Genomic DNA, 14,119 nt, shown 5'->3' with positions numbered 1-14,119 from the left:
TTCAGGAAGACTTTTAGCACGTGAAAAGCGTAGTAGTGCACTAAAGTTACCACTCATGGAGCAGGTACAAGGCTAGCGGCTTCGGTAATGCGCCCGCGCAATCGTTCCGTCTTTTATCTAGCCCCAGCCTTGTACCTGCTCCACGAGTGGTAACTTCAGCGCACTACTGCGCTTCTCATGCGCTCAGTCTTTCTAAAAATTACTGATTTAGGGGTTTTGGACGACGCTCAGGAAGTATGTTCGGAACCATATCTATATTTTCACTAATTAAGAAGTTAATTAGTAAATATTAATTAATTAGCCGACTTATCGCAAAGATTAGCCACCCACATAATGTCCTTCTGGGCGTGTAACTCACCCGCACAAACAGCATGAGTGTAGCTTTCATGGCTTTTTTTTTAAACAAATCTGTAAGAATAAAAAAAAAAACGGTGTATAAAACATAGTGCGTCCGCACCTTTTCTCTTTTCCCTTATATATAAATGCGCAATTTATCTGGCGTCACAGAATCGGACAACGAGATACGTGCGCTTTTATATAACCACCTGCATCAGCATTCGCACAACAAACAAGACTAGGGAAAGGAACGAACAACACAGGACATATTTTAACAGCTTTCTGTGTTCGTTCTTCTCCTAAGTCTTCCTTGTTTTGCGCTATTCCATTTACATTATGTTTGACTTTCACTAACTTTACTCCGCTTCACGATAACCTGACGAACTGTAGAAGCTAGGGCCCCGCGACCCAATGAGAACGTCGGAGCGCGGCACGTGGCTTGACGTCACGGGAGCGTTTGTGTCACCGCGCCAAATGCGAGACGCGAGGCCCAGAGGAACCGGCTGTCGTCTGCTAGCCAAGAGTCGTCTGCCCCGAAACCATCCAACTTCGGATGAACGGCCACCGCAGCAACATATCTCACACTCTAAAAAAAGGGTATCACCTTACATCCTTTTATCCTATATAATGCACCCCAAAACTTCAATTCGACGTACAGGTCACTATAGTGGAACAGTTGGTCCCAAAGTTAACGATAACTTGATAACTTGACAACAAAAAGAAAACGCTGAGATTTTTGCAACAAGACCAAAAAAAAAAATCCAATCTTTTTTTTAAGGACAGAACGAGCGGGTTGGTAGAGATAATTAAACTTGAGGAAGAAAACGAGAAAGGACGGAAACCACAAACTTCTATATGGAAGTTTGTGGTTGTCCCGTCCTTTCTCGTTTTCTTCCTCAATTTTTTTTTGTAGTCAGTAATACGTGCATCAACTATATGAATAAATTGCACCACACGGCTATCAAGCCTTTCGTGAAAGTTCGTATCCTCAGATCGACGTCAGTGCACTGTACGTCCAACTGAAGTTTTTATATGGGACAAAGGGTGTAAGAATACACCTTTTTTTTTTTTTTTCCGACAGTGCTCTCCGCTAGGGTAGTGGGCACTTCGGGAACAGTTCATGAGACGCTCAAATTAACCGCGAATTTGTGACAGGTGCTAATGCCAGGGCACAGTGCGATGTCTTAAGCGGAAACAGACAATTACACGGCTGCGATCGCCGGCGATCGCCAACGGCCACGGCGCTGCAAGGCGAAAAACATTCGAGCGGATACGGAATGTCGCGTCCCTTTTTTGGTTTAAATATAATTTAAACTCATACATTTGTGATTATTTATTCTTTATTCTTCGTATCTTTTCGTTATATATGGGACTCGCGCGAATTCAATTGCCGTTAAGAGAAAAAGAAGTCTAAAACTACTTTTTGTCGCGGATGCTCTGTTGCTGTGGCGGTAACGAGGGCCTGGCGGCCTCCACCACCGAGTGTTATCACGTGCCTTGCTCCGCCACCCTTATTGGGTCGCGGGGGCCGCAGCCTCCACAGTTCGCCAAGCTATCGTGAAACGGAGTATAGCCCAGCTCTCGACTTTATTACTTTACTCCACTTAGCAGTATTTACTAGAGGAGGGCTCCTTCCGTTCTGCTCCTTCCGTCAGTATGGGCGAAAACTCTTCTGCATATCTTAGGTCGCATTAAATTATAGCGACGAGAAGCTGCGAATGGCTCTTCCAACACCCATGGGGAACTTTCTGAGGGTTGTTTACAAACGCTGCCGAACAAGAAAGTGGAGATTTATAATGGTGGCCGCGTGGGCTACCGCACACTAGAGTTCCTGTATAGGCTCCCTACGGGAGCCAGAGTTGCACGTTTGTTTTCCACGTGCCGCCGCGCCGCAATTCGCCGAGATCCGATCACGTGAGGAGCCAGATCAAGTGCCGTGCAGGAAAGTAGACGTTGCACGCGCCCCGACGTACGTTCCCTTGAGCACGCCGCGCGACTCGAACGCGCGGCGCCGCTATTCGCCAAATTCAGTCACGTGACGAGCGTGATCAACATGCCGTGCAGGAAAGACGGCGCTACGGAGATGAAAGCGCCACTCTGGCTCCCTTAGGGAGCCTATACAGGAACTCTAGCGCACGCCAGCTCGGAGCACGCGGAGCGAAAGCTCGCGCTGAGGAACCCAGGGATCCTGGTTTCAATCCCCACCCCTGCCCGTTTCGATCTGGATGAGCATCGTACCGGCGTGCGGTCGTGTATCCCTACTGCGTAGTGCACGTTAAAGACCCGAGGCTAGCGGATGCACTGCACTGGTTAAATGTTTCATGCACAGTGGGGGACAAAAGTCCCCAGGACGCGCGAGCTGCGACTGAAATGCATTGCTCCGCCATCTGCCGGCGGGTCGCCTGGTTTCGAGATAACACATAAGCGCATGCGCGTCCTACTGTGCCTTCAAACATGTGCGTTTTCCTGCCCTTCTGCGAAGCGGCGCCTAACTCGGAATCGGGCGCGTGGTGCCGCCTCAAAAAAAAAAAAAAGTCAAATTGGACGTTTGAGTGATTTATACAGCGTAAGGTTGGTCTGCCAGTAGGGGCGACACTGGTTTACACTGTAGATGAGCAATTTAGCCAGTGCAGTACAACCGCTAGCCTGGGGTCTTTAACGTGCACCACGCAGTAGTGATACACAACCGCACGCCGGTACGATGCTCATCCAGATCGAAACGGGCAGGGGTGGGGCTCGAACCCAGGATCCCTGGGTTCTGCAGCGCGAGCTTTCGCTCCACGCGCGTCGAGCTGGGTGTGCGCTTCAGCCCACTCGGCCACCGATCCCCAGGTGCCGCCTCAAAGATAGCGCTTACTGACATGGCACCCACAAAGCAAGAAGTCACGGCAGCTCAACTGAGCGATAAGCTCGACTGGTTATAAAGCAAGGTGCGCTGACACGGCGAAGTGCGGAGCAATGCCGTAGGCGGTATCTGGAGTTTCGGAACCTGTAGCAGACGGTCGTCAGCCGCAAGCGCTATCTCCGAGGCGGTACCACGCGCCCGATTTTGAGCTACGCAACGCGCCGCAGAAGAGCGGGAACACACATGTTTGCAGGCACTTTTGTGTGATTTCGAAACCAGGCGACCCGCCGGCAGATGGCAGAGCAATGCATTTCAGTCGCAGCTCGCGCGTCCAGGGGTCTTTTGACCCCGACTGTACATCTGGGAGACAACTCGGCCGCTGAGGTAGACTAAGTTCTAGGTTGCATAAACATACACACAACCCAATTTTTTAGAGACTTTTATTTTTATTTTTATTATATAGAATGCGATGGATCCCCGAGTAGCGGAAGCAACATGTATCCTCGAGTATCAAACTATATAATGCAGGTGGATGTAGTGAACAAGCGTTGGAGCTAGAAACGTGTGCCACTTTTGTCCAACTAGAAGTACTAATACGTTTCTAAGTTCCTTAAATTTACCGTTGTCAGATATCTGGCGCTATACTTTAAACAGTTTATTATAAAACGGCTGTCTAGCATTTCAATAAAACAAATTATTGGATAAACTGAAATAAACCGGTTTTTAAGAACGTGTAACCGGCAACCGAAACCGTAAAAAATAGAACCGTAAAAAATCGAAACAAATTTGATATCAACCAGGGTGTCGAACCGGAACCGAACCGAAAACCGGAACCGAACCGGTATTTTTTCCGGAACTGAACCCGAACCCGAACCGTTATATTGTTATCGCGATGAACCCGAACCGGAACTGAACCGGAAAAAAAATAACGGTTACCGGCTCATGTCAAAACGGTTCGGCCACGCGCTGTTGACAACGAATGTGCTATCAATGCCATTTGTTTTTTAAGTGCCGTCAACAGACACACACCTCGCTTACATATTTTTCTTCTCCACTCAGTCTTAGGAATATAAACGCTGCATCCATGAATCTTGACATAGGAACCAGTATTGTGCTAGTCGCGGCTTGCACGGAAGAAAGAAAATTGAAAGGCTATGCAAAAAAAAAAAAAAAAAAAATCGCCGTCACGGGGTTTCATTTTTCTACAATCTCGTAAATCCTAAATGCTGCTGTGTGCTCATTTCATAACACGTTTCTAGAACGCGCGAGTTCTTGAAGCTTGCTTCCATCGGAATGAGAAAAGAAAAGGCTGTGGAGTTTGATAATAATGCATCCGGTTTCGTATAGGCACTTAAAAGCTAACATATTTGTGACACAGCGAACTCTTCTATTTTAATATTTATCCTATTACGTCCTTCTGGCGTTGCGTTCGGTGAAGTGTTTTTCATATTCCGTATCTTGTTTAATGAAAACTTCTTTAAGGGTCTAATTTGAGTTACCGAAGGCTAGTTCAAATAAAAAAAGCTGTATTTTCTCCCCACTGTTCCTTCAATTGCTTACACGCCGAGGTGGCGGGATAGTTAGCGAGTTCTACTTCTAAGTGGGTTTGTAAGGAGGTGGCGGATTTTACAGCTACTGCGTCGGACCCAATTAGATGAAGTCCGAATGCGTAAACTTCGGTGAGGTAACCTTTGAGTGCACATAAAGAAACCATTCCTGGTAGAAATCCCTGAGCCTTACACTACGATGTATCCCGTTTCGTATGTGCTGATTTCAGATGTTTTATTTGTAGTTTATTTTGATGTTGCAATTTGTCATTTATAATTTCCGAACCGGTTCGCGAACTGGTTCAGCGCCCCAAACCGGTTCGCGGATCGAATTAATCGAACCGGAACTGAACCGGAACAAAATAAATTTACCTGAACCTGAACCGTAACCGAACCCGTATTTTTTTCGGTTCGACACACTGATATCAACAGAAAACGGTAACTGTAACCGTAACCGAAACCTTATATTTTTCGGTTTTAGTCCCTGATATATACCGCACAATTGAAAGGCAATCATTTGAATGAGCACCATCCCAGGAGGCAAAACAGATTATAAGTACCCTCTAAAAAATGTTTGTGCGTCTACTTTCACGCACAACACTCGGATAGCCAATCACCGCAACTTACAGAGCCAGCTCAACGAATGACAATGCCGAAACATATGTTTAGACCAAAAAACGCAGTCTGAGTTGTGACATTAAGCAATGCAAAACGTCACGCTTGCATTGCTTAATGTCACAACTCAGACTGCCTCCGTAAGTTGCGGTGATTGGCTCTCCGAGTGTTGTGCGGGAAAGCAGACTCACGGGCTTTTTTTTAGAGTGTATGTTGCTTCTTTTTTTTTTTTTCCGCCAATACAGTATACGAAATGTCCGTTATAAGCTTTCGTGAACTGCATCACCAACGATAAAACTTAGGGTGTTTTTTTTTTCGACGCAGTCTTAAAAACAAAACAAAAAAAAAAAAAACCTCCACAAGGAAGTTCCAATTGGATGCGATGTCGCTTCTCCGCACAACACCTTGCCATTCTGTGAAGTCTAGCTTATAAGAATTTGATAGAAATATGGTTACAAGATGTCTATTGTAACGTGGCAAAAGAAATCTGTCATTTCTATCGCCTTTACTCTATAGACGTCGGTTGAAAGTACGTCTGCGGAAATTGTTTTGAAAATTGACGATACGACGTGGCTTTATAAGAAGTTGAGTCGTTAAAATATGGATATAATTTTCCTAGACTGCCCGAAATAGTTTTGTAAGGTCACTCCTGCATCCTCAAGATTCATGTGCGCACATTCAACATCTAATCAATCATAATGGGATTTCAATTGTAGTGTTCCGTGTTTTCAGATATCTGAAGAAGTTAAAAGAAAAAACACTGGCCGGTAAATTGTTCGTTAATTCAGATATATTCGAAAAACTCAGACTTCAGGCATCGCGATGGCAAATTGAAAAGAAATAAAAACTAAATACGGTGCCTTGGTAATATATTTTGTGACCGCACAGGGTCGGTGGTCCTAAAAAACGATGACCTCAGTTGTTTTTGTTGCTGTTGTTTTAGTATTGTGCTATTCACAAAAGAGGGTTTACCATTTATCTTGTCAAGGTTCGTTCAAAACGACGGTTTAAGACAAAAGTCACGGTTCTGGTTTTCAGTTCGAAGCATATTATTTATATTTTTAGAGGGAAAGAAGGGTTGTGTTTTTATAACAATAAAAGCTATAAACATGTACAGTACGTTGCATACGTCCAGGTGTCTTAGTCATAGTCATAGTCATAACAAGTACATTACGCCTCCGCGTCGACTGGGAAACGCCAAGGCATGCTACACATGGTGGTAAAATATTGTTGGTTGTCTTTTTAATATTGAAATGTTTACACATCGATGACTTTTGTTGACTCAGCACGGAGTCGCTCCCGCCATCATTGAGAATATTCAATTGACTTCTCGCCATTACCCGAAAAAAGCAGGCGCGATTCACAATTTATGACGCCGAACCGTTTTCCAATAAATTGCTAACCGCCACATTATATTACGGTTTTGTTTCGGTTCGGGTTAAATAACAGATATTTATTTTTGCTTACGGCTTTGTTCTGGTTCGGTCAACAATAACGGTTTTGCTCCGATTTCCGGTTCGGATTCGGTTCGACATCCTCTAATACCCCAGGGCGTTATTCGCAACTCGTGCTCTAATCAAAGCTTCTTTTTTTTTTTTTCTTTTTTTTTTTGTATAGATAAGCAAGAGAACAGTGCGCTATGAAACGTTTTAAAATATATATTTTTAGATTCTGTAAGAATTATACTCAAATTTTGTAAGTGTAGCACTAAAATAAAATGCTCGACTAAAAACTTTTTTTTCTATGTGCGGGAGTATAAAACAGCTGAACCGTCGGATTGACGCTGCTGCTTAGTATTGCACCGCACATGCTGGGACATGTTGAATTTGCTTTAGAATGTTAATCTTGAACAAGATTGCAAGATTTTGTGCCATCTGGTACCTATGGTGCCTTATGTGAGTAGGAGCGTCATCCCAACGGTTTGTTTCTGTTTTTGTTCAGATCAGACCAGATTTATTTTTCTCAAAGGTATCCCAATTGGGATACATTACATGAGGGGGGGGGGGGGGGGGGATAAATACAGCATTCAATGTACAATATCAAAAGGTAAACAGCGAAACACATAAAAAACATTTATTGATCACACTTTACAAATGAGAATCACAAATATCGCGAAATTTATTGGTATTAGTTTCATGGACGGATGTGAGCGGGTAAGGAACTCCAGTCGGCAGTAGCAAGTAAAAAGGGTGAATTTTGAAATGTGTTTGTTCTGGAGAAGAGAGGCTGAATTTTTAGTCGATGACCGCAGCGCTTTGAAATGTAAGATGGATCCTGGAGATAGAGGCTACGAAATTCCAATGATGAGTAGTAGATGCCATGAAAAAAGCAAGACGGGCTAGTTTGGTTCTAACGGTTAGAGGTTTCAACTCCAGGTTGGTTTTAATAATAGTGACACTCGAGGTTTGTGGATAGTCAAGCATGATGTAGCTTGATGCCTAGTTTTGAACAAATACGAGCTTGTTAAAAAGGTATGCTTGATGAGGCCACCAGATGATGTTGGCGCATTCGAGTTTGAATCGCACAAATGCTTTGTAGGCGGTTAGTTTGACTGTCTGAGATGAGCGGAAAAGGTTTCTTTTGATGTATCCGAGCGATTTACATGCACTTTAAACGGTGTTATGGATGTGATCGTTCCAGGTGAGGTCCTCTGAAAAAATTACTCCTAAGTACTTGTATGTTCGAACTTTTTCCATGTCTTCGTGGTTAATGGAATAATTCCTTTGCGTGGAAGGAGGCTGACTGGCAAATGCTACAAATCTTGTTTTGTTAATGCTCAATCTCAGTTTCCATTTGCCGCACCAAACTGAAATCATGCTGAGGTCTTGCTGTATCAGTACTTGATCATCTGGGTTGGTGATGCGGCGGTAGATAACACAGTCATCTGCAAAAAGTCTTATGGGGGTTATCTCCAAGGAGCCAGCCCAATGTCAGTTGGGAGCAGAGGACAAAAGACGACGAAGGGAAGACGTTGGTCGACGAATGTCGCCATGTTGGCATTGCTCACCGCGTTCTGATAAGATAATAAACGGAATTCCTAAGTAAACAATGGCGACGAGTAAGGTCGGACCCCCGTGGATAACCCCACAACGCAAGCTGACGCAAGTGTGGCAGCCCGCACACCTGGGGTGCTATGTTGCGCTTTTTGCACTCCCAGGAGACTAGGGAGAAGGAAGTGACGTCAACGACTAGAGCAAACGCAGATTGGATGTTGACAGAAGAAAACAAAATCAACATCCAATCTGCATTTGCTGCGTTGTTGACGTCACTTCCTTCTCCCTAGTCCCTTGGGAGTGCAAAAAGCGCAACATAGCCCCCCTGACTTCGCCGGCCGCATGGAAGAGTTTAGCGGCTCTAACGGCACTTCGTGGGCATCGTGGTACGGTCGTCTCCAGTTTTATTTTCAAGCGAACGACGTGACCGACCCAATCAAGCAACGGGCACACTTGCTCACGCTATGCAGAGCAAACACCTACGACATTGTGTGTGCGCTGCTACACCCAAGTACGCCGGACCAGGTGAGCTACACCGACATTGTTAGTGCGTTAAAAACGCACTTGGAACCTCGCCCATCTGAGGTGTACAGTCGGACCATGTTTCAGCGACGCAACCAGCTGACAGGAAAATCAATTAACGACTACGTGGCAGCGCTGCGCAAGTTAGCCACGCACTGTAATTTTGCAACGCTGCCATCGGCGATCGGAACAACGATGCCACCTGCAACTGGAACGGCGAACGTTGGAGCAACGACGACGCTGCAAACAGGAACTGCAGCTAGGGTTGCTAACCCGACGTTGCTGCCATTGGAGGTGATGTTACGCGACCGGCTCGTGTGTGGTCTACGCGACGAGCACCTCCAGCAGCGACTCTTCGCGGAGAAGGATCTCACTTTTTCCAAGGACTATGATCTCGCTGTCCGCGCGGAGAGCGCTGTTCAGCAACAACAAAAGTCGAAATCCGACCACTCGGAAGTGAACATAGCCACGACCAGTGCAGGATTGAGGAGTTTTTACAGGACACAGGCTGGGCAAGGAAAACGCTGTTGGCGCTGTGACGAAGTACACAGCCCCAACTCATGCAAGTTCGCGACAGCAACGTGCCACTACTGCCGGAAGCGAGGCCATATCGAAAAAGCCTGCATTTCAAAAATGAAACCTACAAAGAAAGGGCCGCAACGGAACAACTACTTTGGCACATCAAGAGAGCCTCAACCTCCTGAACAACAAATGTTAACATTGCATGACCTTTACTCAGGAGCAAGTGAGTCAGTCCACCACCCCGAAAATCACAGTGACACTCACTGTACAGAGTCAGCAAGTGACATTTGAGCTTGACTCAGGTGCCGCTTGCACCTTGGTCAGCAGTGATACTTTTCGAGCTGTATGGCCTACAAACCCACCTGTTTTACAACCAGATGACATTCGTCTGAGCATCTGGGCAGGCCAGAAAATTGAAGTCTTCGGAACAGCAACAGTGGATGTCAGCCACTCAACCAAGACTTGCCAGCTTTCATTAATTGTGGTCCAAGGCGCTGGATGCAACTTGCTCGGACGCAACTGGTTTGAACCACTGGGCATTCCAGTCAGTGGCATTCACAAAACCACACACGATGGCAACATTACGCAGCTTTTACAGAAATTTCAGTCAGTCTTTTTCGAGACCATCAGTGGTCAAGTAGGACCACCAGTACACCTGAAATTGAGAGATGAAGCACGACCCAAGTTTCTGAAAGCGCGGCCCGTCCCCTTTGCGCTCCGTTCAGCCGTCGAGACGGAGATTGACCGACTGGAACAACAAGGCATTTTGGAGCCTACACAACATTCTGACTCGGCCACGCCGTTGGTGTTGGTGAGAAAGAAGGATAGAAGCATTCGTCTCTGTGGTGACTACCACAGCACCGTGAACGAGGCCGCGAAAAAGGCGTTTTACCCTTTGCCAACAACGGACGAAGTGTTGAGCAGTCTACGGGGAGGAACTACATTCAGCACCCTCGACTTAGCGCGTCTACCAACAACTTCACGTGACTGCATCTACGGCTGAGCTGCTCACCGTGAACACAGTAAAAGGACTGTAAAAGTTGAAGAGGCTTCCTTCTGGTGTGGCAGCAGCACCAGCAATATTTCAAAGGTTCATGGTGACCACATTGAGTGGGCTAACCGGTGTCTGTGTGTACCTCGACGACATCATTGTCAGTGGTGCCACGGAACAAGAGCACAAGGAACGATTGTCAGCCGTGCTACAGCGACTAGCAAAGGCAAACTTGCGTTTAACAAGGCTAAGTGCCGCTTCAGTGTACCGGTAGTACATTTTCTGGGCCAGAAGATTGATGCTAAGGGCATACACACCACAGACGAAAAGGTACAAGCGATAGTGGAAGCACCGCTCCGACTAGTAAGCAGACTCTGCAGTCATTTCTGGGCATGTTGGCCTTCTACGACCAGAGAACCACAGTAACATCCGTACTGTATGAGCTGCTACAGAAAGACACGTATAGCAATGGGAAGAAAGACATCAGAGAAGTTTTGAAGAGCTCAAGAAACTGATCCTGAAGAGTACAGTCCTGGCGCACTACGATGAGACAAAGCCACTATTCATCTCATATGACGCCTCACCGTATGGTGTAGGTCCGGTGCTAGCCCAGCAGGAAAGTCAAGGCAGAGAAGCACCGATAGCCTTCCCGTCCCGGACATTATGTGCTGCTCAGCGCAACTACGCCTAGCTTGATCGGGAAGGCCTTGCTGTGGTCTTCGCAGCCAACCAGTTCCACAAATATATTGCGGGACGACCGGTAACCTTCGCGACCGACCATCAGCCAATACTGGGAATTCTCGGACCGCAGAAACCGGTCCCTTAGATACTTTCACCCCGCCTGACACACTGGTGTCTAAAGCTTGCAGCCTACGACTACGACCTGAAATACCCAGCCCGCAAGTTGCATCAGAACGCAGGCGCGCTAAGTAGGTTGCCGTTACCAGATTGCACCGAGGATCCTCACGCTCCTGGTTACATCCTCATGTTCGAAGCCCTTCCAAGTCCGCCTTTTGCAGCCGAGTTGGTGGCAAGATTAACGCTGGAACACGTGATTCTGTCCAAACTTCACAGAGCGATTCAAGAGGGCACGGTACAGCAACTGAATGGAGACGACTTCACCGCTTATGGCAGAAGAGCCACAGAGTTAGCAATTCAACGCGGATGCATCACCTGGGGCGCAAGAGTCGTAATGCCAACAGCAGCCCGCAAGCAAGCAATGGCACTGGTCCACGTAGGCCATCGAGCAGTCGTGGCCATGAAAACCTGTGCGCGCAGTTATTTATGGTGGCTAGGTTTGGATGACGACATTGAAACAAAAGTTGCAGCATGCGATCCATGCCAGCGCACGCAGACGAATCCGGGAAAAGCTCAGATTCCTTCGTAGACGAAACCATCAGCACTATTGCATGTGCTTCATGTAGATTTCGCTGGTCCCTTGGAGGGACGTACCTTTTTGGTAGTTGTGGATGCCTATACTAAGTGGGAAGAAGTGAGACAAGTACCTCATCCCACATCGGCATCGGTCATTGATGTACTGCGCTCACTGTCTGCGACCTTAGGGATACCACACAAGGTGGTGTCAGACAACGGAACAGCGTTCGTGTACAAAACTTTTACAAGGACAATGGAGTTCGGTACGTAACGTCGGCTCCATACCATCTTGCTACCAACGGGCAGGCAGAGCGACACGTTGGCGAGCTGAAGAAAGCGCTGGCCCGAGAACCGTTTGTATCGGTGGACCCGAGACTTTCACGGTTCTTGTTCCGTCAGCATAGTACGGTTCACCAAACAACAGGTGTTACTCCAGCTAAGGCCATGTTTGATCGGGAGCTACCAACTCTCCTCGATCGCCTCGTACCGACAGCAGAGTCAGAAACAGTAATAGAGAAGTTACCGCTGAGCAGGCAACTGCAACCTGGAGAAGAAGTAATGGTTCGGCAGTTTCTGAAGAAGCCTAACTGAATTCTTGGCATCCTAGTTAGACCAATGGGTCGTCGTTCGTGGCTTGTTAAGTGTGCAACTGACATCACTCGCCGACACTTGAACCAGATTCACAAACGTCGCCTTGAAGATGCAAATAGTGGGACAACAGCGACGCTCACATGGGGCATGGGCCAGGACGATGAAGAACCAGAAACTATGCGGCACCAAAGAGGCAGCTGGACAGAACGGCTTCGCGGAGATCTAACCGGGCGAGACGGCCGCCCCCCACGTACCTTGCCTGCGAGGGGAGAGGTGTTATGTCCAAGGAGTCAGCCCAATGGCAGTTGGGAGGAGAGGACAAAAGAAGATGGAATGAAGAGATTTTTCGACGAGTGCGTTTGTCGCCATGTTGGCGTTGCTCACCGTGTTCCGATAATAAACGGAATTCCTAAGTAAACAGATTTCGTCCAGCACATAAAAAAAAAGAAGAAAAACATGCATTTTTTATACATTTATATTTACCAATTTAGATATGATAAATGAACTATCTAAAAACACATTTGTGTACAGTTCCATGGCACTCTGTTCACTGGCTTATACACACGATTTTTACGCCCCGAAAGCACTCGAGAACACCCCGTATATTCACATTTCGCAACTTTAAATCAGTAATGTGAGTGGTGAGTGCACGCTCGATCGACAGTCACCTGATCTGTCGTGCAGGTTAATTCTTTGCCGAGCAAGAAAATGCGCGTGCGAGGCGCGTCGATATTCAGATGCACGCGTGGAAAAATTGATCATTAGAAGTGTCTCGTTTCCTTCGAAGTCTCTATTAAAAATACTGACGTAGTTTATGTAAAAAAAGAAAAGGATTAAACATTTGATAGTTACGTGCCTTTCCCTACCTTCGTTTATGCTTTGGGCGACTGAATGCAAACTTCGAAAACTATTTACGCATCGTAGCTCAGTTTTAATCAGGCGTTATCAAAGTTTCGATTAAACGATTGCACGAAAACTATTAAGATATACTATAAAAGCTGGTTTATGGAATCTTGAGGAGGCTAATATTTGTCTTGTATGGTTCTTTGCATAATGATGTTCGTTTCATTGTTTCATACCGTAGCTGGCCAGATTCCTATATGTGGATCAAGGTGAAGCATTCTAGCGAACAAAAAGACGAAATGGAAATTGATTACGATTATTATTATGGAGGTAAGCCATTACTGATATTGTTTTACACTCACACGTTAAGATAAATAACGTTATTTTTAGTTCATTAAATCAAGAAACGTATTCTGCTGCATCGCCAAAAACAAATATTTTGACCGAAATTAAATTGCATGCCCAGAAAAACTCTTGAAGCATGCAGTCGCTCTGCAAGAGTAGGGATCAAACTTTCTTAGATAAACAAGCAAAGACAAAATTATCAAAACGTACATTTATCTTCCTAATCCTCATAAACACTGAAAGCACAGAATGTGTTGTGCGTGGATTATGCGTGCGTTATTATTTTTGATGCTTGGTTACCTGGAGCTCGGGGTGGTTTCATGCGCGTTGCATACACGTCACACTGATATGACCCCTGTCCTATCAGAATGATTAAGGAAAATTAAAATGTATTCAGGGGCGGAGTCACCTACCCGCGCCGACAGTCGCCTGCTACTGCAGGCTCCCATGGGCTATACTTAGTCCAGCTGCTTGTGCTCTCGTTCGCCGCCTCCTTGTAACGTCGAGCATAAGCGCCGAGCTGCGGACCGCAAGGTCCGAGGTTCGATCTCAGCCGCTCGTTCAACTTCGGTAATCGTAATTTAGCATTACGATG

General features: G+C 46.3%; 1 protein-coding gene across 1 annotated transcript in view; it reads left to right on the top strand.

Moving 5' to 3' along the window:
- LOC120836986 overlaps positions 1 to 14,119 on the top strand; it is a 47,491-nt gene that overhangs the window by 14,401 nt on the left and 18,971 nt on the right. The window contains exon 3 of the mRNA XM_040206143.1: positions 13,421 to 13,509. Within this exon, the coding sequence (XP_040062077.1) occupies positions 13,421 to 13,509 (89 nt within the window). The remainder of the gene's footprint in view (positions 1 to 13,420; positions 13,510 to 14,119) is intronic.

This window comes from Ixodes scapularis, unplaced genomic scaffold (genome assembly GCF_016920785.2).
Source record: "Ixodes scapularis isolate PalLabHiFi unplaced genomic scaffold, ASM1692078v2 PGA_scaffold5__190_contigs__length_132052651, whole genome shotgun sequence".
NCBI lineage: Eukaryota > Metazoa > Arthropoda > Arachnida > Ixodida > Ixodidae > Ixodes > Ixodes scapularis.
This window is presented reverse-complemented; position numbering and strand designations above follow the sequence as displayed.